Below are 23,339 nucleotides of genomic sequence, written 5' to 3' on the forward strand. Positions count from 1 at the left end.
GTTACCTGCCTGAGCAGGGGTTGGACTAGATGACCTCCAAGGTCCCTTCCAACTTTATTATTATTATGGATCATCGCACAGTCAGCCAGATGTTCAGACTGGATTTGGCATTTTGTCTACCTATCGAGTCCTTACCAAGGACCTGGGATAGGCTATTATTATTATTATTATTATTATTATTATTATTATTATCGAACTGTTGTAAGTCAAGGACTACCTGTAACCAATATCAGCCGTGCTGACATTTTCTAGATCAGGTCAGCTGGGATGAACACTCTCAACCAGGGAGTCCTTGGCTTACAACCATTCATGACGTTTCAGACCTAGCCAAGGTTCTCCACTGTGGGAATCGACAGGCAGACAGCCACCAGCGGGGGGGGGGGGACTTGGAAAAGGTCCCCAAATCTAAGAAGGCCACCGATTCTCACCTGGACCAAAAGACATTCCCGATTCCTCCATCTTTTTTCGTGTCTTCCTGTTGGGGGCATCTTATCGGTGGCGCTTGATGCTGCTTGTGATTTTGGAATGCGAGCAGGTTGGCCCCCGAATCCTGCGCTCCATCGTTGCCGACGCTCAAGGCCATTCAACGGCTTAATCCACCAATGCGAAAACCACCAGGCAAAAAAATAAATAATAAAAATAAACATAAAAAGAAGAGAGAGAGTTAGAAGCTCCCCTCTACCTACCGGGAGGAGAAAACTGAGAGGACAGACTCTTCCGAAGCATCCACAAGAGACAGCCAGGAAGGAGGAGGAGGAGGAGGAGGAGGAGGAGGAGGAGGAGGAGGAGGAGAAGAAGAAGAAGAAGAAGAAGAAGAAGAAGAAGAAGAAGAAGAAGAAGAAGAAGAAGAAGAGAAGAAGAAGAAGAAGAAGAGAAGAAGAAGAAGAAGAAGAGGCAATGTAAATATATATATACATTGCTTACTGGTGTACACCGCTTAGAGAGTGCTTGCACTTAAAGCGGTATATAAGTCTCATAAATAAATAAATAAAGAAGGAGAAGGAGGAGAAGGAGAAAAAGGAGAAGGAGGAGGAGAAGGAGAAGGAGGAGGAGGAGAAGGAGGAGAAGAAGAAGGAGGAGGAGAAGGAGGAGGAGGAGAAGGAGAAGAAGAAGAAGAAGAAGAAGAAGAAGAAGAAGAAGAAGAAGAAGAAGAAGAAGAAGAAGAAGAAGAAGAAGAAGAAGAAGAAGAGGCAATGTAAATATATATATACATTGCTTACTGGTGTACACCGCTTAGAGCAGTGGTTCTCAACCTTTCTAATGCCGTGACCCCATAATACAGTTCCCCATGTTGTGGTGACCCCCAAGTGGGTGTGGCCACCAATAAGAGGGAGTAGGACAGCTAGGGAAAAGGGGAAAAAATGGCGGACAGTGTGGTTTGGCAACCCCCGTGAAATGGTCATTTGACCCCAAATGGGGTCCCAACCCACAGGTTGAGAACCACTGGCTTAGAGAGTGCTTGCATTTAAAGCAGTATATAAGTCTCAGAAATAAATAAATAAAGAGGAAGAAGAAGGAGAAGGAGAAGAAGGAGGAGGAGAAGGAGAAGAAGAAGAGGAAGTAGTAGTAGTAGTAGTAGTAGTAGTAGTAGTAGTAGTAGTAGTAGTAGTAGTAGTAGTAGTAGTAGTTTTCTAACTTGCTCACCGCCACCACTGCAGCAGTCTTCGCCAGCTACTCCTCTTCCCAGAGAAGACACCGGGCTTAAAAGTCGGATTTGGAAGAGGAAAGGGGATGAAAAGCAGCAACCCGGGGGAAGCCGTTTGATTTGGGGAAAGGAGGGGAGGGGGGAAATCCGCCCTGAAGATAGTCCTCCCCACGACTAATTCCAGGTTGGCACCGGAGACAAAATTCAGTCAAGCATCACCGCCGTCCGTCCGTCCGTCCGTCCTTGGCAAGGGAAACAAGAAGAAGAGAGCGAGCGAGCGAGAGAGAGAGAGAGGAAAAAAAAGAGTCCACGTGTCAATTTTGTCTCTTCCTGCTCGGGTCCCCTTCCAGGAAGTCTCGTAACCCGGGCTGCGGGTGCAAAGGAAACTTCAAACCTTCGTGGGGGGGGGGGGAGAGACTTTCGGAAGACTAAAGCGGGGGAATTCCCAGCCCTCCCGGATCAGCCTGCAGGCGGGCGCAAGAAAAAAAAAAAAAAAGAGCCCGGCCGCGTCTGGCTTGTGACAGCCGCCAAAGGGGCCAAACGGGGCCACCTCGGGCTGGAGGCGTCATCGCCGTCCCGGAGCGGCTTCCTCGTCGTCGGCGCGGGTGGGGTGGGGTGGAGGCGATGCTGGCGGTGGGGGGGACGGGACGGGGCGGGGGGGGCTCCCCTTCGCCGTTAGGGGCGAGTCGTTGGAGAGCAGCGGGCGCCCGTTCATTCAGCGGCGGCCGGCTGCGCGCTCTCCGTTCCTGCGCTCCGGAGAGCCGGCCGCTCCGTTGAGAGAAAGAGAGAGAGAGAGAGAGCCGGCTGGAGGCGCGCGGGGGAATCTCTCCGACGCTCGCAGGCTGGACGCGGCGCGGGGGATTTTTTTTGAATCTGTCCTCCCCCTCTGCGCGATTTCGCGTGGATTCTCCGCCACTCAGAGGACGATCTTGCCTCTCTGGAGACTCTCAGCCATCCAGGGTCGCGAGGTTTCCCCACCCCCTCCCCCGGTTCTTCTTTCCAAGAGGCAAAACTGGACTGTCCTGCCCACGCGGGATTGGATGGCTGACTTTCCACGTGGAGCAATGGTCCAGCACGTGGACTTTTCTTGGTTTTTAAGCAAGGAAGGAGAATACGTGTAGCTCGGGGTCGACCTGAGGGGGGGGGGGGTCCCGGGTGCTCTCTTGAGCTGGCTTGTTTCCTTGCAGGCGCTTTATTGCCCCCTAACTATGATGACGTTACCTAGTTTAGGGTAATGAAACGTCTGCAAGAAAACAAGCTAGCTCAGAGGGCCCCGGGGGGGGGACCCCCCCTCGTTTCTTGGTTTTGGCTTGGAAGGCGTCTCGCTCCTCACCCCCTGAAGCTTCCTCGGTTCGCTGAAGAACTCTGGAGAACGGAAGAAGCTTCTTGGATTATGAGGAGCGAAACGTCTTTATAATAATAAAGTTGGAAGGGACCTTGGAGGTCATCTAGTCCAACCCCCTGCTCAGGCAGGAAACCCTGTACCATTTCAGACAAATGGCTGTCCAGTCTCTTCTTAAAAACTTCCAGTGTTGGAGCATTCACAGCTTCTGGAGGCAGGTTGTTCCACTGGTTAATTGTTCTCACTGTCAGGAAGTTTCTCCTTCGTTCCAGGTTGCTTCTCTCCTTGATTAGTTGCCATCCATTGTTTCTTGTCCTGCTTTCAGGTGCTTTGGAGAATAGCTTGACTCCCTCTTCTTTAGGGCAGCCCCTGAGATATCGGTACACTGTTATCCTGTCACCCCTCCTCCTTCAATGCAAAAAAACAAGGAAGTCCAGTTGCCTTTTGAAAAAGCACCTTTGGGACAAACCGCGAACCTGGGTGGGGCTGAGAATCTCCAGAGAGGTTAGAGCCGGAGATCATCCTCTGGGTGGTGGAGGATCCACACGAAATCCTGCCTGAGGGAGATTTAAAAATCTCCCCCCCCCCCGTGCCAGATCCGGCACTCCTTTTCCTGCAGCTCTGAAGATCCCCCCCACGCACCTCCAGATTGTTGGGGGTAATAAGCTGACTCTGTAAACCTCTTAGAGAGGGTTGTAAAGTACTGTGAAGTGATATATAAGTCTCTTAAGTGCTAGTGCTATTCCATTCTGGTCTATTCTATTGCCATGGTGGCGCAGTGGTTAGATTGCAGTATTGCAAGCTAACTATGCCCACAGCTAGCAGTTCAAGTCTCACCTGCTCAAGGTTGACACAGCCTTCCATCCTGGCAAAATAGGAGTCCCGATTGTTGGGGGGGGGCACCATGCTGACTCTGTAAACCGCTTACAGAGGGTTGTAAAGTATTGTGAAGTGATATATAAGTCTCTAAGTGGTAGTGCTATTCTATTCTGATCTATTCTATTGCCATGGTGGCGCAGCCTTCCATCCTGGCAAAATAGGCACAGCTTTCCATCCTGGCAAAATAGGAGCCCCGATTGTTGGGGGCACCATGCTGACTCTGTAAACAGCTTAGAGAGGGGCTGTAAAGCACCGTGAAGCGGTATGTAAGTCTAAGAGCTAGTGCTATTACATTGTTGCAGACGTCGCTGGATGAAAATAACATGAGAGGCGTGTCTGTAAGGACTCGCTGGGTGAGATATAGAATAGAGCTGGAAGGGACCTTGGAGGTCCAGCCCCCCCCCCCCCGCTTAAGCAGGAGAACCTACACCATCTCAGACAGGTGATTGTCTAGTCTTTTCTTAAAGATCTTCAGTGATGGGGCGCCCACAATTTCTGGAGGCAAGCTGTTCCACTGGTTGATTGTCCTCACTGTCAAGAAGTTTCTCCTTAAATCCAGGTTGCTTCTCTCTTTGATCAGTTTCCAATCATTGTTTCTTGTCCTTCCCTCTGGTGCTGACCCCTTCTGCCTTGTGGCAGCCCCTCAGATATTGAAACACTGCTATCATGTCCCCCCTATTTCTTCTTACTGCACTGTGCCATGAAGCCATGAAGACCTTGGAAAAGATAAAAGTCATGATCTTTCAAATAAATACAAAGATCAGAATCTCGAAGGCCTGGTATTCCCCATGACGCCCCATGGAAACCCAAGTCGGACTTTATGGAAGCAGGATAGGAAGAATACACTCCTCAACTCATGACCACAATTGAGCCCACAATTTCCACTGCTAAGCAAGACAGTTACAGGAGTTGCGCCTCAGTTTACAACCTTTTTTTGCCCCATTTGTTAAGCAAGTCACTGCAGTTGTTAAGTGAACCGTATGGTCGTTAAAGGGATTCTGACTTCCCCTATTAACTTTGCTTGTGGGAAGCCAGGCTGGGAAGGTCACAAAGGGTGACCACATGACCCAGCTCAGTGCCATGTCACAAATACAATGCCAGTTGCTAAGTGCCCCAACTGTGATCCTGGGGATGCTGCAACGGTCGTGGGAAAACTGGTCACAACTCAGGGTTTTTGGTACCATTGTAACTTTGAATGGTCACTAAACAAACGGTTGGTAAGTCAAGGGCTACCTGTATTGACGCTTTTCAGCTTCGGAGTTTGGAGAAGACTCCTGGGAATACCGTTGGACAGCCAGGAAAGCAAACAAATGGATTGTCAAACAAATCTTCATTCGAGGCACAAGTGACCAGGCTCAAGCTGTCCTATTTCGGACACATTCTGTGAAGGATAAGGAACGGTTGCTGGAATTGGGTATCTCTAGTTTAATGAAGAGAAGGACGAGGGGGGGGGGACATAATAGCAGTGTTCCAGTATCTCAGGGGCTGCCCCAAAGAAGAGGGAGTCAAGCTATTCTCCAAAGGGCCTGAAGGCAGGACAAGAAGCAACGGGTGGAAACTAACCAAAGTGAGAAGCAACCTAGAACTAAGGAGAAACTTCCTGACAGTTAGAACAATTAACCAGTGGAACAACCTGCCTCCAGAAGTGGTGAATGCTCCAACACTGGAAGTTTTCAAACAGAGACTGGACAGCCATTTGTCCGAAATGGTATAGGGCCATGATGGCGAACCTATGGCACGCATATCACAGGTGGCACGCAGAGCCCTCTTTATGGGTACACGCACCATCGCTCCAGTCCTAGGCCTTCAGCTGGGTTTTATAAAACCTTTTCGCTTTAGGCCTCTGCCACCGTGTGCAAAAAAAAAAAAAAAAAGTTCAATCAATCAATTTCAACTTCTTGCAGGAAAAAAAGATCTTGCAAAGTTGGAATTGATTGAACTTTTTAATCCCACGCAGTGTGCTATTATCTTCGCAGCCACACCCACCCAATGGGCCAGCACAGCCAATTGGCCACACCCACCCAATGGGCCACGCCCACCCAGCACCCAATGATGCATAAGTGGGTTTTGGTTTGCAGTTTGGGCACTTGGTCTGTAAAAGGTTCGCCATCACTGGTATAGGGTTTCCTGCCTGAGCAGGGGGTTGGACTTGATGACCTCCAAAATCCCTTCCAACTTTATTATTATTACTATTACTATTATTATTAAGACCCAGGAGAAGTCTCTGTTAGGAAAAGGGGAGCGAAACAGAAAAGCATAATCAGGTAGATGGGCTCAGATCCAGTGGTGATGGATGCACCATTGGAAGACCGTATTGGAGCATAGCTGACTCAGGAATTCTGGGAGTTGAAGTCCACGAGTCAGAAAAGAGCCAAGGTTGCCTGCCCCTGGTCTAGCCTTTTCTTAAAAATTGTGGATTGTGGATTTTTCTTAAAAATTGAGGATTGTGGGGAAGAAAAACTCCATGTAATTCCTAGGAACTGACAATCATTTGACAGCACAATCCAAGTGAGGGAATCAGTAAAAGGTTGGACACAAATTATTACTCGCAATTTTCAGATTGGGATAAACCTAGGATGCAAGCATGACGGGTGAATAAACGTACCGTATTTCTGGCGTATAAGACGACAGACTTCAGTGAGGATTTCCATGCCTAGAAAGTCGTCTTATCCGCCGGAAACTACCGTAATTTCCGGCATATAAGACAACTCGGCGTATAAGACCCCCGACTTCGGCGCCAATTTCCGCACTTTAGAAAGTCATCTTATACGCTGGAAAATAGGGTATTCCTTTGTCCCGATGCCATCTAAATGTCCTTTAGATGGCTTTAGTACAGAAAACATAATACAGCCAAGTTACAATGGCTGAAATGGAGCCAAGACACTGATACAATGACAAAATAATCAACTAGTGACTTTCTAATTGTGGCCACGGTGTTGTTTTTTTCAAACCCAAAACCTGATTGCTTACATTCCATGGCAAAACTGAAGAATGTTTTTTTTTTTTTCCAAACGCTAACACTGACGGTCACACAAAATCCCTGTCATTACAAAACAGGAATAATTTAGATACAAGTTACGTTTATTTTCCTATGGGGGGGGGAAAATAAAACTTTATTGAACTGCTTAAAATCATTGCATTAATCTAGGACAGGGGTCTTCAAACTTGGCCCTTTTATGACTTGTGGCCTTCAACTCCCAGAATTCCTCAGCCAGGCACATGTGCCTGGCTGAGGAATTCTGGGAGCTGAAGGCCACAAGTCATAAAAGGGCCAAGTTTGAAGACCCCCGATCTAGGAATATAGCAGGTGGCTGAGCTCAGTTTTAAAGTCAGTTCCTCAGGCCCAACCGGCTAGATAACAGGGCAAGATTCCTCCATGGGCATCTCCAGCAGACGTGTCACAAGGCTGGGATCCAACTGAAAACGAATCTGAATGGCTTTGTCCAACACGCAGAGCTAATTCCTTCACAGGCTCCCCTTATCGGACCAGGGGTAGGCCACCTTGGCTCTTTTATGACTTGTGTACTTCAACTCCCAGAATTCCTGAACCAGCCACGCTGAGGGAAAAGGGAGAGGTTTCCGAGCTGAGCCATGCTGGCTCAGGAATTCTGGGAGTTGAAGTCCATGAGTCATAAAAGAGTCAAGGTTGCCTATCCTTGCCTTACCTTTAAGATGTGCTTAGTCTCCTTTTCATTCATTCCAACAATGTGCCTACTAAACATAGCTCCTTCTCCAAAACCTGCACGAACCAGCATTATTTTTATGTTATAGGTAGCCCTCGATTTACAACAGTTCGTTTAGTGACCATTCAAAGTTACAGCAGCAGCGAAGAGTGACTCATGATCGTTTTTCACACTTACGACCATCGCAGCATCCCCGTGGTCACAGGATGAAAATTCAGATGCTTGTGGCCACTGACCCGTATTTATGACGACTGCAGTGTCCAAGAGTCATGTGATCCCCTTTTGCAACCTTCAGACATGCAAAGTCAACGGGGAAGCCAGATTCAGTTAATAACCGTGCTACTAGTTTACCAACTGCAGCGATCCACTTAACAACTCTGGCAAGAAATTTCGTAAAATGGGGCAAAACTCCCTTAACAAATGTTTCCCTTAGCAACAGAAATTCAGGGCTCAGTTGTGGTCATAAGTTGAGGACTACCTATATTTATATATGTTGTTGCTGTGACAGTTGAGCCTACCTTCCAACTTTGGATCCCTTGTGGAGTAGCTAGAACAACCCATTTTGAATTCAAAATGCTTTGCACACCCCCTCAAACATACATACCGTGTGCTGTACGTATAACAGTCTTCGCTGCGTGGATTGCAAAATTTAGTCAGACCGAGAGGAGCGATTAGCACACTTGTATTCTCTGAAATATTGTTTCTATAAAGAGGTTCACAAAAATAAAGTAGAAGAAAAACCAGAGGGGAAACGCATTGATCAAAGTTGTATTTAATGCTAAGCAGTGAAGAGTGGTGATCTAACATTATGGAGATAAATTGCAACCATTTTTCACAGCCACTAGGCAAGACAGTTCTCATGTGTATGACAAAAATTCATTTATGTAGTGAGGGCTGTGGGGTTTAATTTTTGTGAATAATATTTTCATCAGTTATATTTTACACCCTCCCCATCTGAGAATAATTCAAATTGATTATATTATAATTTGTATATGCAAACTATTTTATATACATGTGAATATAAAGATCCCTAAAAGTACCACGGGGACTACACCTTTGCACACTCTGTAAAATGCATAGCTTTCTTTCATACCATTTTAAATATTTTTCTCTAAAGTTACCCCCAAGAAACCTTTACAGATTAAAGCTGCTTCAGTGTGAGATGTTTTTAACAAAAACCAATTAAGTAAACTGTCATAGTTATATCGCATATTTGGCTCTTAAAACACTCTTAAATTCCAGTTATTATGCAACCATGGCTTCAACAGAATGCTTGAACATAAAGGAGACCTCTTAAACATGGCTGCAACACAGGACATCAGCTTTTGGTCAGAACTACGTTGAAAGCTGAGGCTTTAAACCAGGGGTCTCCAAACCTAGCAACTTTAAGACTTGTAGACTTCGACTCCCAGAATTCCTCTGGCTGAGGAATTCTGGGAGTTGAAGTCTGCAAGTCTTAAAGTTGCCCAAGTTTGGAGACTCTGGCTTTATCTCCAGAAGAGGAAAGATAAATTGGTCCTATCTGAAGAACTCCTAGACCAGGGGTAGGCCACCTTGGCTCTTTTATGACTCATGGACTTCAACTCCCAGAATTCCTGAGCCAGCCATGCTGGCTCAGGAATTCTGGGCGTTGAAGTCCATGAGTCATAAAAGAGTCAAGGTTGCCTACCCCTGGCCTAGACGTTTTGACTTTCAGCGTAGCTGTGCTTAGTCAATCCAAAGAATTTCCCAGGCCAAGTCGAGTTGTTAGGAAACATTCCTCAAGAATATAAAATAACCCAGGACACTGAACTCTCCGTGACCATCAGTCCCAGGTTGAGTGATCTCCCAAAATGTTAAGTCATGTTCTGTCAGAGCTTTCTCTCCGATAGGCTGTACAAGCTTCAGTGCAAAATACAAGTGCCATCTTATCTTCGAACTACTGTTAACACTAGTCTAGCCGTGGGCCTCATCCAGAATGCACCTGCATACAAATACATATCCCTCATCAGGAACCTCCACTGTGTCACTCTCAATTGTTTTTAGGAGCAATATAGAGAAGCTTCCGGTAGTCTATTATACCAAGCAACGACTGTAGCAACAACCCTGCTGAAAGCCAAATGTTTGTGTGCTATATAGCTTGCTCATTTACTCACCAAGAGCACTAGGAGTAGTAAGTAGTACTAGGCTACAGCTAAATGACATACTGTTTTTTCCCCCTCCTTTTGGCAGAAAGGTGTAAAATAAGCACAGAGAGGCAGATTGCTCCTAGTTGGCAATAACATTAATAAGAGCTTGGCAACTGGAAATATCTAGGCTTCAGCAATCTTGGGAGATAACTGAGTTAGTTGCAGGATGGTAATCTTGAAACTAGCCAGATTAAGCATTTATTACTACCAGCCAGATAGGGGAACCATGTTTTTAAATCAGCCTTGCATGGCCATTAACCATCCATAAAGGAGACTGCAATGCAGCAACTGAGTAAGAAATAACTCATGGAATTACAGGGGCTTTAACTAGAAATAAATCCGAACCATGATAACCACACTCCCATCATAAAGATGGGGGCTCCAGGGAGGAGAGTTGTAAAAAATCAGTACCAATTACCCAAGATAAGAAACTGTTAAAAAAATAATTCCATCATTTAAAAATTATGGCCCCCAAACATTTATACTGTTCCACTGGGTTTACATTAAGCTATTTCTTCTTACTGGGAATGGCTAACATTATTTCCATTTTCATATTGTCCGTAAATATATTACAGGCTTTAAGGCTGTAATTGTCACCCCAAGCAGTGTAATGACTGCAACTGGCATTAAGAAATAGAGCCACAAAAAAACTCTGGGGAAAGAACGCCTACCTATAATGTGATTACGTTTTTCTTCAGAGGCTATTTTGGTCATTCTTGAAAACTACAAAAGAAAATGCTTTTATTTTTCGCAATGCTTCTGAGAGGACGAGGCCCGTCATGAACATAACATTCAGCCCCATATAAATAAGTCACCAAGGTGTGAAAAGCAAGGGCAGCTATCTTCAATTACAGCTTACAAGTTTTCTATACTATAGTCTATGCAGTAAACAACACTGGCAGGAGGTTTACAAAATGATCACTTTAACCAATTGCAAGCTTATAAATAGGGAATGCATATTTGGCTATAAATTAACACAGAAATAAGTCCATGTTCAAGTGAAAAACAGGTGAAGTTTAACTGGAGAGTTGCCAAGAGCTTTAACATCAATTCGCTGGCTACCAAAATATGTCTCAGTGGCCAGACACTGCAAACCTTCAGCACAGTATTTAAAAAAGAACCTTGGTATTTGGCTAAAAAAGTACGACAGTGCATAGCCTAAGTCAGATGGACAAAAAGTGATGTAATGCTTTTTCCAATGCCATTTTGCTGCATTTTAAAAGGGACCCCTTCCCTTTACGTATGCTTGCCAAGAAACAAAACAAAAAAACAAAAAAACACACAACCAAATTGCAAAAGTCCTGAACTGTAGTAAAAATATTTCAGTCACAGACTGATTAAAAATGTATAATCACTGTGCAGGTGTGAGATTTAGTGTCCATCTGCACATTTTACTTGGGTTCCTCAATTGTCCCCTTGCTGAGATCTGTCATTTTGGGATATTTTACTTTCTTCTGGTCCAGCTCATTTTGAGCCCAAAGTAGTAGCTTCAATAATTTAGCCAGTTTGGGGGTTGACTCACGATTTTCATAATCTAACACAGCTTGGTTTACTTCACTCCACACCTAGAGAAAGAGACAAGTAACTTAGATTAGTAACATATTTCTGTGAAGCAAGACACCTAATTGAGTTTTGCCCCGTTTTATGACCTTTCTTGCCACAGTTGTTAAGTGAATCACTGCAGCTGTTAAGTTTAGTAACACAGTTGTTAAGAGAATCTGGCTTCCACATTGACTTCGCTTGTCAAGTCCCCAAAACAAGTCTGTACGATGGGTTGGGTTGAGAATGTATGATTGGCCCAAAGTCACCTAGCCGGCATTGGTACATAAGGCAGGACTAGCATTCAGCTTCCTGGTTTCTAGCCTGGTGCCTTAACCACTAGACCACTAATAGAAGTTTATTTTACAATTGTATGCTGTTCCATTTGGGGCAGATACCGTGAAACCTATCATGGTAAGAATCTCTATTATTGATATAGTTGTCTACTAGAAAAGTAAGCAGTCATTTCTTCTTTATATTTCTCATTCTCAGGCCTATTTGCTTCACCAATCCAGTTGAATTCTCACAACTAATTAAAATAGTTGATTAACGAAGCGATTTAGCTGATTGAGATTTTCTTTTAAGTGCTTGCTCAATCTACTATGAAAAAGATATAAAGCAGTGGTTCTCAACCTTTTTAATGCCGTGACCCCCAACCGGTCGTAAGTCAAGGACTACTCAACTGGTGCAGCCCCGTTTGCAGAATGGGACTTTAGGCGGGCTCAACAGGGCAGAGACAGCCTGGACAATTCCTATTGGCTTTTGAAAGCCAATAGAATTAGACTCTATTCAAGAGTCTATTCTATTGGCTTTCAAAAGCCAATAGAATAAAAGGGAGTAGCACAGCTAAGGAAAGGGGGAAAAAAAATGGCGGACTGCGTTGTTTGGCGACCCCCGTGAAATGGTCGTTCGACCCCAAATGGGGTCCCGACCCACAGGCTGAGAACCCCTGATATAAAGCTAGCTATTCTCCACAACCCACTAAGACAGTGGTTCCCAACCTTTTCTATACCCTGCACCCTTTACAAAAGTTTGAAATAATGGCAACAAATTATGCACATTGCACTATAATGTTGAAAACCCAAGTTTTGAAAACCCCCTGGAACACTGTCTCGTACGCCTGGTTGGGAGCCCCTGCACTAAAGAGATAAACGTAAATGAACCAGCAGTTAAGAGTTCTGCAATCTTTAATTTTAGTTCCATAACTAGTAGTTACTTTCTGCCTCTGCATCATGTTGAGCAAATCTCCAAAAGGGGATTCCTCTGGATTATCAAAAGCAAGGAGAGCAAGTGTGCGCTCCATCTCCGTCAGACATTCCCGGCTCTCTTCTCCTTGTTCTGCTAACTGAGTCTGAGCAAACTCCAGAGCAGCTTCAGTTTCCCGCTGCCGAATCAGTTCGATTAAATGTTGCTGCTGCACAGATCAAAGGGGGGGGGGGGGAAACAGAAATAGGAAGTTAAACACATTTTCTCTCCTACACCATAAACATCATCTGAATATCCGGCTTTGATCAAACATCTTTAATTTTTTAAAAAAAAATATCTAACGGTCAGAAGCAAAGCTATGCAAGTTTTCAAGCTTTTATTGTGTCAATAAATGAAGAATGTGGACACTTCATGTCCTAGACCAGGGGTAGGCAACCTGGGCTCTTTCATGAGTCGTGGACTTCAAGTCCCAGAATTCCTGAGCCAGTCATGCTGAGGGGAAAGAGAGAGGTTTCCAAGCTGAGCCCTGCTGGCTCAGGAATTCTGGGAGTTGAAGTCCACAAGTCATAAAAGAGCCAAGGTTGCCTACCCCTGTCCTAAACCTCTCTGATGTGATTCTATCATTCAAAGATTGCCTTTTCAGGCTTAAGATATTTGGAGTTTTAATGCTCATCTAAAGAACTGCACATTTAAATACTTTTAAGGGCAACAAGAACATGGATAGCAAATCCTCCCCAATTCCAATTTGATTCAGGTTAATGTCAAGGCCAATATGAACATAATACAGGACTGGAGCATCTAGCCAGTTCCAATGTTCACATTTAAATATCTGATACAATTATATTCTCACAAGGTCAAAGGGCATTCAAAATGTCTACCCTACATATTAAGATAAATTATGAATTCAATCACTGTAGTTCCTAAATAACCAATAAATTTATTACTTAGATACGTTAACTATAATCCCTGCATCTCTAAATCTGTTAGCTTACCTGCAAATGGAAATAAAGGTACCGGTTTGTGTCTAATAACTCTGGATGAAGGCTATTGATCAGTGCAATGGCTTCCTGAATCTGGCCTTTGAGAATCATCTCCCGAATTTTTATTCTTTCATCCAGCGTCTCTAGATCAACACTAGGTTCAATTCCAGATTCCATTCGAAACTTCTCAGCAGCCTCTTTAAAACCTTCTGAAATGAAATGGAAGAAGAAACTTGTTACGAAGTAAACAAACAAAAAAAAGTCATCTACAAGGCTTTCGGCACTGAATGACTCTTGGTGTTTTTGCTTTGACAATAAAAAAAAGGACCTGAAGTTTCTGATTGCAAAAGAGGACAAGAAAGATTAAAAGATGTAATTCTCTTACTAAAGCTCCTTCTCAGAACTAACTTCCTCAATGGCCAGTTCTTGAAGTTAATAGAAACTTTCTGAAAAAAATTAGTAGCTATTCCTTTTCCTCGGCCTTTCGTAGGTCGGAAGCATTGTTTGTGTCTTTCCAACCCTCTTCCCTGGGTCAGAAGGTCTCCTCTTCGACCATTGGAAAGTGGATTAGGGCATGCATCGCTCGTGCCTATCTCTCTCATTCTCTCCCGGTTCCTTCACATGTCACGGCCCATTCCACACGCAGTGCAGCTACGACTGCGGCCTGGTCTACCCAGGCATCTGTTGAGGAGATCTGTAGGGCACTAACTTGATCTTCTCCGTTGTCATTTATACGACATTACAAGCTGGATAAATGTGCAGCGGTGGATGCCGCATTTGGTAGGAGGGTTTTGCAACAAGTGGTTTCTTCTAGTGCAGTGGTTCTCAACCTTTTTTTTCTGGCGACTCCAGTCATAAGGACGCGCCGCGCATGCGTGCCGTGCATTTGCGGCGGCATCCCCATGCGTGGCGCGCATGTGCGGTGCCTCCCCATGTGTGACGCGCATGCGCGGTGCCTCCCCATGTGCAGCGCGCATGCGCGGTGCCGCCAGCTGACAAAAAATGGCGGATCGCGTTGTTTGGCGACCCCCGTGAAATGGTCGTTCGACCCCCAATGGGGTCGCGACCCACAGGTTGAGAACCGCTGTTCTAGTGGGACACAAGCCCAGACTCTTTCCCCCCCCATAGGGACATGAGCGGCTTTGGTATGTCCCACCGGTGGATTCCACACTCATCATGCTGGATAAGGAGCGTTGTCTTACCTTAACGCCTTTTCTCAGCATGATGGTGTAGAATCCACACCCACCCTTTACGGCCGTCTTGGCTTGTGCGTTAGTTGGAGGAGCCAATGCGTCAGACTTCGTCATGTTTGCTTCACCCTTGTCAAAAACTGGGAAGGTCAGCCCAGAAGGAGGCGTGGCTAAAATTCTGACTTAGTCTTAACTGAGCAGGAAGGCTGAGATAACCTTTTTTCTACTTGTCCTTTTGCCTGTAAGCTTCTAGGAAGAGACTCCATTGTTAAAACTTAAACTTTTTATACAATACAGTCTCTAATTTGTTTCTCTATATACCAACATACAGTTTTATATATCTCTATCTTAACACTAACTTAAAACCCGAACAGTTCTCCTTGATTCACACCAACAATAGAATTTGTCCCAGATTTCAAAGTAATCTGACTCTGTCTTGTCCTTCATTTCCATTGTGAGCCTATCCATATCAGCACACGATATGTATATATAGAGATTAAGAATTATATGTAAGATGAGGAACAAATTGTTAGGAATATATACACTGGAATGTTATGTTATGTCCATTTTTGTTTTAACTGTTTTATAAATAAAAAACTTAAAAAAAAACTTTTTCACAGTTTACATAATAATAGGGCACATAATTACAGATTGTGGAGTGGGTAGCAGCGGTGTTTTCGGTCTTCACAAGACTCTTCTAATATAGTGCCATCAATGAATATAAACATGTGCTGGAAATGCTGTTCTTAAAATACCATTCTTAAATTAAGAGGCAATCGCAAATCTAGTGATTGTTACCTGTAACAAGATAGTTCATAATTAAGCGATTCATGTCAGCTCTTTGGATGTGTAAATTATTGAGTTTTTCCATCCACTCATCTTTTGTAATTTCATCGGGTTTTTCCGCATAACTCATTTTTGTCCTTCACTAGAAAGAGAGGATAAGAGATTTTTATCCACCCGAGACACAATCTTGGTTACATGAAACAAAAACAATTTTAAAATACAGTGAACCCCGACTTTACCAGATCTCTGTACAAGAAACTTTCCATGAAACGATTTTTTTTTGAAGATGTACTTTGCAATATTTGCAGAACTACAGGTACTTCATTACTCAAGTGATGTACATTATTGTGCTGACTTACTTTCTGAATGATGGACACACAACTCCAATGATCAATTAGAATGAGATTTCGTTGTAGCTAATTGTTTAGCATCAGTAAAAAAAATGGTAGAAAGCAAAGTTAAATTTGCAGCCGTAAGATTAAATGCAGCTCTCTAACTCTGATGAAAGACTTGCATTTTCTAGCAGACCTCTCTGCTGTCAAATAGAAATTCAATACACATGCTAGATGACATGAATCTATAATTTTGACTTTGATAACGTCAAATTCCACTCGCAAAATGATTATGTTCTAGCTGCCTATTTTGATTCAAGCTATCATTTTATCCAATCTTACCATTCTTCTATTCCTTGAATAAGCTGAACAGATGATATGGAACAATATGCATCTTTCATTTACTCCCTTTCCTATTCTCGACCTCTTTGTTTCAGTTCTTACAATAGTTTCTTGCTCATAATAAAGAGTCCTCAGAAGAATATGCGAGTGCTCTGGTATACCCATTAACCTAGATTCTGGTACACTTAACACAAAAGCCTTGCTGTAGTCAATAATGCGAAAGAAAACCCCACTTGCTCTCTTTGTATTCCATCTTAGGTTACCTATCTGACCTTGTAAAGCCTGCTGCTTTTCTAAAAGTTGCTTCTCCTTATGGCTCTACTCTATAAGACTTTAAGTAATATTTTGACTTGTGTGAAGAAATTAGCCTATTTTGACAATCTACACATTGCTTTATATATCTTTTGTTTGGTGTAGGCATACGTATTTTCCAACCATACAATCTTGTTTCATATTTGTTGACACAGATCTGTTAGCACTTCCTTTCACCCTCAGCTTTAAATAGGCATTTCATAAGCACCTGGTATTTAATAGCTGCTCCACTGCATTTTGCACTTTGTTTTTTATTGCAGTCACCTGTTGTGTACAGTCTCCCTAAATGTTTTTGTTTTTCTATGAGCCACAAAGAGCTGGCTCTTCCCCCAGACACTGGGTTATGGTGTGAATGAAGCCTAGCAAACATAGAAATGTAACTGTTTGATGGAAGCACAGGTATTGAGGGCATCAGAGAGTGCTATTGTTGTGTATTGCTTTTTAAATCTTATTTTGTTTTACTGATCTTGTTTAGGGGCTACCCTGGATTATTGTATATAAGATCCATGGGCATACAATTTTTTCAGTCAGTAAATCTTATATCTATACTGTATCTTCCCATCTTTGTTTAATATCCTTTGCTTGTATTCCAAGCTTACTCAACTATTCATGCCTTAACTGTAAATTTTCCTGCAATTTCTTTGTTCTTAAAACTATCCCTCACTTTTGCACTATTATACTCCCCTACTTGCTGACAATCTTGACTGAAGTATAGACCCGTGTTCAGACATGATTGCTTGACACTAAAAATGCTACATTTATATAATTCATCCTTACTGTGGGACCAAGCTTCCTTCTTTTTTTGTCTGTTATAATTTCTTCTGAAAGCTACTTGGATCTTTTACTCATACAAATTTGAGGGTTATTTTTCTACTTCAATTTTCACAACATCTCTTATCTCTTACCATTGTTAAAGTTTTATTTCATATAAGGTAAGCATACAGAACGTGTATGAAGTAATATTCTCACTATATATCTTTCAGAATTAATTTTGATATCATATCTACTCTTTAATTTACTAAATTGTTATCAACTATGCAGGTAAAATGCCAGTAACTTATAGTCTGTTTCTAGAAATGTCTGTCTTATTCTATTGCACTTCTTCACCCTGTTTTTGTTACCTAAATGATCAAGCCAATTACAGTCATGGGCACTCAGTTCTATTCATGCACACAATCTGCATTTTTGAAACTTGAAGCAAGTGTCATCAATAAATCTCTTCATAAAATGTATTAACCTATCTCCTGTATTATTGCATTTATTGAGTATTAATCAGGCATGTCAAACTGCAGGCCTGCGGGCTGGATGCGTCATGCCAAAACTGCGCCCACCCCATTGCCGGCAATGGGGAAAAAGTCACAATATGTCACACAACATCACGTGACGTCGTGAGCTTGACATGCCTGGTGTAAATCTTTCAGTACTTTCAGGATCATTTATTTTTTTTCAATACCTGCATTCAATCCAGCCAATAAAAATATTGTACTGTATTGTTAAGTCTGTACAGTGTTTAGCCCTATTTGCCAAAGAATTCCTCACTGTTTCACCTCATATGAACTTGGAAATCATGATATTCACCATAAAACCACAAATTCTACTATAGATGATCTGCTGTTAAGTTATAGCCAACCACATATTCAAGCATTTTTTTGAGTAATATTGGCATCTATTCCTTTGCATAATCTCACATACTCATCTGATTTAAAGTGGCCCATTCCATAAACCTAAGGTCATATCTTCCCAAAATACGCAATTTAGTGTGCAATTCTGATACAACAATTTCAAGTTCTCTCATACCATTCTTCAATCTTATACATACTTGTAAAACAAGAAATTCCTCCTTCAATATTGGTACTATCAATGGCCCGGCTTCCTTATGGCTTAGGTCAGTGATAGTGAACCTTTTAGAGACTGAGTGCCCAAACTGCAACCCCAAACCCACTTATGCATTGTCGGGTGCCGGGTGGGTGTGGCCCATTGGCTGGGCGTGGCTCATTGGCTGGGAGTGGCTGTGGTGGTAATGGCAAACTGGGTGGGACTAAAAAGTTCAATCAATCAATTCCAACTTTGCGAGATCTTTTTTTTTTCTGCGACAAGTTGAAATTGACTCATTGATTGAACCTTTTTTTTTTTTTGCACACGGCGGAGGCCTAAAGCGAAAAGGTTTTATAAAACCCAGCTGAAGGCCTGGGACTGGGGCGATGGCGCGCGTGCCCACAGAGAGGGCTCTGAGTGCCATAGGTTCGCCACCCCTGGCTTAGGTCTCCTCCAGAGTCACTATCATTCTTGACCAAACACTAAGATGTCTTCTGATCTGGGGTTTATCAAATGATATGTAACGCTATCTTCAGATTTCAGACATGTCCAGAAAATATTTTTGGCAATAAATCCCCAAAGAAGTATATAAATGAATATCAGGGTTGAATGGTAGAATTCTTGGTTTTTGACACCCTACACAGAGTGTACTGCAGTAGTTAACTTTAAACCACTAAAATGGGCTTTTAGCTCTAAAACTAGTGCATAAGATTGATCTCTGCAAAAATCCTCCCAGCCATAGGTGTCACTCACTCTTCCATCAGAAGCCATTAGTCCCAAGGGCAGGGGTAGGCAACCTTGGCTCTTTTATGACTCGTGGACTTCAACTGGCTCCATGCTGGCTCAGGAATTCTGGAAGTTGAAGTCCACGAGTCATAAAAGAGTCAAGGTTGCCTACCCTTGCCCAAGAAGATTCCCAAACTAGTTCTGTCTGAAGAAATAGAACTTGATTGAGAACTAAAGATAAGATGTCCAATTCCTGAATCAGTTACTTTATCTTGCTAGGACTGATCCCGTTTCTCCCCAAACAGACACTAGGTCAGCATCTTAGCAGCATCACTTGGATTCCGATGATAACAGAGTCCAAAACATCAGATAACCTGCATTATGCATGCTCATATAGACTGTGCATACTCATGTACATGTTAAAGGCGATGGGGAAAATGCTCAGGCCTGAGGAATTCCAGAAAGCAGGGGCCATGGGTTTGACCTGCCTTTCCCTATCGACACAAACTGCAGAGAAGGAAGAACTACTGCAAAATAGTACTTCCCCTGCTCATATACTAAACTGGTCCAAAGAATGATGATCAATGGTACAGGAAGTCACCAAGAACTGCACCCCCCTTATTCTACCAGAAATCATCCACAAATGTAATCAATGCTGCCTCAGTAGAATATCTGGCCTGAAAGGTGACTCAAAATGGTTCAGATAATCTGTTTCTTCTATATCCCTCTTAAGTTGCAGCCCAACCGTCTTCTACATAGTCTTCCCCCACTCCCAAAGGGAAGTTGGGGACTGGATTGAAATTGTGCAATATTATTGTATCCAGTGAAAGTTTTTTTGAAGATGGGTGTACCACCACCTTTTTCACTATGCCTTTGTTCAAGGATGAATTTGCTACTGCTCAAATTCAACTACAGGTGGTCTTACCAGCCAGAAGGGTTATGGATTTTATACACAGGAGGCAATGCTAACAGCACTAAGAATCTGTCCACAAGTTCCTTAAGATTCACAGGATCTAACAATATAATTGGTTTAATCAGGGAGTCATATTTGCTTTCCAAAACAATACATGCCGTAACTTGCCAATAATGTTGTTCATTCCCCAAAATATACAGACAAACAGAAGTGACAAAATGGGGACCTCATAACTTTTCAGGATAAATTTAAGACAGCAATTTTCTAACATAGGAATGTCGAAGACAGATTAAAAAATGCTGAATGGCCATTCATCCAAATATGTAATTCTATCTGCAATTATTTAAACATGAAAAAGACTTTTTTAAAAAATTCACAAATTATACAAAGCCCCCCCCCCCCCCCGCAAAGGTAGAATCAATGGGATATTTACTTCAGTAATTCTTATACCATACAGCATAATAATAGACATCTATTTTGTTGGAATCTTATTTTTGAGCTGCAGTTGGAAGGTTAGGAAATGCTGACTATCTTAAAGACATGTACTGAGGTGAAATAGCAAAGTATAATTTTGACTTTCTGGTTCACAGCTCACCTTTTAACAATCTATAAGCACACAGTAATCAAGCAAATTGCCATGATGTAAATATGCCCCATGTTTATCTGCATACTCAGAACCTCTTGTTCTCCTCTTTAAAAGAGAGATATCCTACTATAACTAAAAACCACTTTTCAAACTGTTCCAGCTTGAAAAAAAATGACTTGAAGAATGGCAAAGGAAACCTAAGTGGAAAAGGATATTTTATTTTAGAAAGTGAATGTCAAGAGCTTACTAGAATTGCAAACAATGTTAGCTCTACAACTTTAGCTTATCTTTTTCTCAAATAGTATAAATAGCTATAGATTTCGCCAACATAAACATTTCTGTAGTTTTCCTAGCACAGTGGTTCTCAACCTGTGGGTCGGGACCCCATTTGGGGTCGAATGACTATTTCACAGGGTTCACCAAACAAGGCTGTCCGCCATTTTTTCTCCCTTTTCTTTGGCCACACCCCTGGCACCAGGTGATGTATAAGTGGTTGGGGGTCACCACAACATGGGGAACTGTATTATGGGGTCGCGGCATTAGAAAGGTTGAGAACCACTGTCCTAGCAGCAATAAGGACCTGCTTTTTTTTCACATTTTTTTTTTTTTACTTTCACATTTAGTCTACAATGCTTGCCTTTCTTGATGGTCTCCCATCCCTCACTCAGGCCCAACTCTGCTTTTCTTCTTTGCTGAGGCAAGATCAGTCAGGTGCTGCCACCTGCTGAGTCATGATAATCATGATTAGTACTTAAATAGTTCTTTTAAAAAAACATTCAGGAGTTAGTGGAAAGGGTCCTATCAATAACCTGCAAGCCTAACGAAAGTTGAGTGCTTGACATCCAATTGGAACCAAAGAAATGGGAAACCTCAGAAATATATTGTGCCACCCCAGAGACATCTTGTAGGGGAGATGTGTGGGATAAAAAATTAATAAATAAAACAATATCCACCAGCACCATTTTTATAAGATTCTTACCATTATTTACGGCACAAATTTGTTTGCAATTTTAATTATTAGACTGAGAGTTTAGTGTCTCACATAAAACCTCCATAAGTCATTTAGAGTTCCAAAACCTCACAATCAACTCATTATATTCTATGAACGGCCAGGCAACACCCAGCCAACATCTTTTGAAAGGAAAGGCTTCACAAGAAACTCTTAACCCAATTAATTACAGGCAGACCGCACGACCACAACCGAGCCCAAAATGTATGTTGCTAAGTGAGAAATTTGTTAAGTGAGTTTTGCCCTATTTGATGACCTTTCTTGCCACATTTGTTAAGTGAATCTCTTCAGTTGTTAAGATTGGTAACACGGTTGTTAAGTGAATCCGGCTTCCCCCGTTGACTTTGCTTGTCAGAAGGTCGCAAAAGGGGATCGGGTGACCCCGGGGGAACACCGTGACCGTCATAAATACGAGTCAGTTCTCAAGTATCCAAATGTAAATCAGGTGACCCTGGGGATGGTGCGACGGTCGTTAAGTGTGAAAAACGGTCACAAGTCAACTGTTTGCCAGGGCCGTTTTAACTTCGGACGGTCACTAAGCAAACTTGTAAATCGAGGACTACTTGCGCAAGGCCGGAAACGAGCCTCCCCTAAGCTATTTTCTGCGTTGTGTATCCGAGTTACAGAAACAACTACGCCTTTTCCTAAGCTTGGCGGAGTTAACGAAGCAAAGGCAGGCGCTCTCTTCAACCCGGGTCGAAAGAGGGCGGCCCTCTTAATTTGGCAAGCTCGAACTCGGTCCTTAAGGCGCGAGGGGGCCGCTTCCTCGGGGCGCCTTTGAAGCCGAGACCCACTGCGGGAAGGGGAGAGGCAGGCGGCAAAGGCGCCTCGGGAAGCAGCGTGTCTGCGGAGGGCGGTGGGAAAAGGTAGGCCGGCAAGCGGGCAGGGCCGGCGCTGGGCCTCCGAGCGCCTCAGGTTGCGGCTTCCTGTCTCTCCGCGCTCGCGGCAGGCCCAGGAGGGGGCGGGCCCCTCCGCGCGACCAGGCGAGCCTCTCACAGGCGCCGAGCGGCCCCAAGATGGCTCCTTCCCGTCACCCGCCAGGACGAGCCTTCCCCCCTCCCCTCCGCGGCCGCCATTTCTGCCACTCACCCAGGAGCGAGCGAGCGAGCGAGCCAGCCGCCTCCTCCACCTCCGCCGCCACCGGGACCTCGACGCCAGGCCCTTTCTCCCGCTCCGCCCCCCTCCCTTTTTTTCCCTCGCCCGCGCGCTCTCACCTCGTCAGGCCGCGCCTCTCGCGAGAACGCCGCCGCCAATCGCGCCGCGCCGGCCTCGGGGAAAAAAAAAATCGCTGGGGGCATAGAGACGGGAATGAAGGAGAGGACAGGAAGTGCGAGGTTGGAAGCGCCGGAGAGCGAAGAGAGGGATGGTGGTTGCTCGGAAGAAATGCGAGGACGAAGCGAGTGACTTGAAATCTTATAAGGGGGGGCGGGGCGTCTTATGTGGCCTCGGCCCGGAGCAAGAACTCTAAATGCGTACTTTATTCCCTCTGAGCGAGCCTTCACGTGGTCGGTTTCTGGTTCCTGAAGTTGACACAGTCTGAGTCAGAATCACAGTTTGTTTAATGGTGGTTTTACACACTGAATCAGTTTGTTTAACGGTAGTTGACACTGAATCATAGTTTATTTAATGGTTGACACTGAATGACTTTAATGGTGATTGACACTCCAAATTAGCTTGTTTAATGGTTGACACTGAATCATAGTTTATTTAATGGTTGACACTGAATAACTTCAATGGTGGTTGACACTCCAAATCACAGTTTGTTTACCAGTGATTGACACACTGAATCAGGTTGTTTAATGGTGGTTGACATTGAACCACAGTTTAATGGTGGTTGACACACTGAATCACTGTTTAATGGTGGTTCACACTCTGAATCAGTTTGT

General features: G+C 43.6%; 2 protein-coding genes across 3 annotated transcripts in view; both read right to left on the reverse strand.

Annotated features, from left to right (window-relative positions):
- Nucleotides 1-2,007, reverse strand: part of SLC17A9 (solute carrier family 17 member 9) — a 43,072-nt gene extending 41,065 nt beyond the window's left edge. Inside the window, exons 1-2 of the mRNA XM_039358118.1 lie at nt 1,645-2,007; nt 429-590 (exon numbers count right to left, since the gene is read on the reverse strand). Coding sequence (XP_039214052.1) covers nt 429-583 — 155 coding nt within the window. The 5' untranslated portion in view covers nt 584-590; nt 1,645-2,007. The remainder of the gene's footprint in view (nt 1-428; nt 591-1,644) is intronic.
- Nucleotides 2,008-8,305: 6,298 nt separating this feature from the next.
- GID8 (GID complex subunit 8 homolog) lies at nt 8,306-22,804 on the reverse strand. Of its 2 annotated transcripts, none has more exons than XM_039358120.1 (5): nt 22,668-22,804; nt 15,431-15,560; nt 13,455-13,651; nt 12,473-12,670; nt 8,306-11,282 (listed from the first exon to the last, which is right to left on the reverse strand). In XM_039358120.1, exons 2-5 carry the CDS (start codon nt 15,546-15,548, stop codon nt 11,109-11,111), a joined length of 687 nt encoding a protein of 228 aa, XP_039214054.1. In that variant the 5' UTR covers nt 15,549-15,560; nt 22,668-22,804; the 3' UTR covers nt 8,306-11,108. The 2 variants fall into 2 exon arrangements, with proteins under 2 accessions (XP_039214054.1, XP_039214053.1); XM_039358119.1 differs by lacking the exon at nt 22,668-22,804 and adding an exon at nt 22,543-22,646.
- Nucleotides 22,805-23,339: the final 535 nt, after the last annotated feature.

Source organism: Crotalus tigris, unplaced genomic scaffold (assembly GCF_016545835.1).
Source record: "Crotalus tigris isolate CLP2741 ecotype Arizona unplaced genomic scaffold, ASM1654583v1 scf7180000019004.2909048, whole genome shotgun sequence".
Taxonomy (NCBI): domain Eukaryota; kingdom Metazoa; phylum Chordata; class Lepidosauria; order Squamata; family Viperidae; genus Crotalus; species Crotalus tigris.

What these genes read in the sequence shown, in the direction of transcription:
- GID8 (XM_039358120.1), bottom strand. Translation starts at nt 15,548, where the DNA reads ATGAGTTATGCGGAAAAACCCGATGAAATTACAAAAGATGAGTGGATG. An exon ending in ACCTTTATTTCCATTTGCAG is followed by an intron (nt 12,671 to 13,454) that starts GTAAGCTAACAG and finishes TGATCTGTGCAG; the next exon opens with CAGCAACATTTAATCGAACT. An exon ending in ACATGATGCAGAGGCAGAAA is followed by an intron (nt 11,283 to 12,472) that starts GTAACTACTAGT and finishes CTCTTTCTCTAG; the next exon opens with GTGTGGAGTGAAGTAAACCA.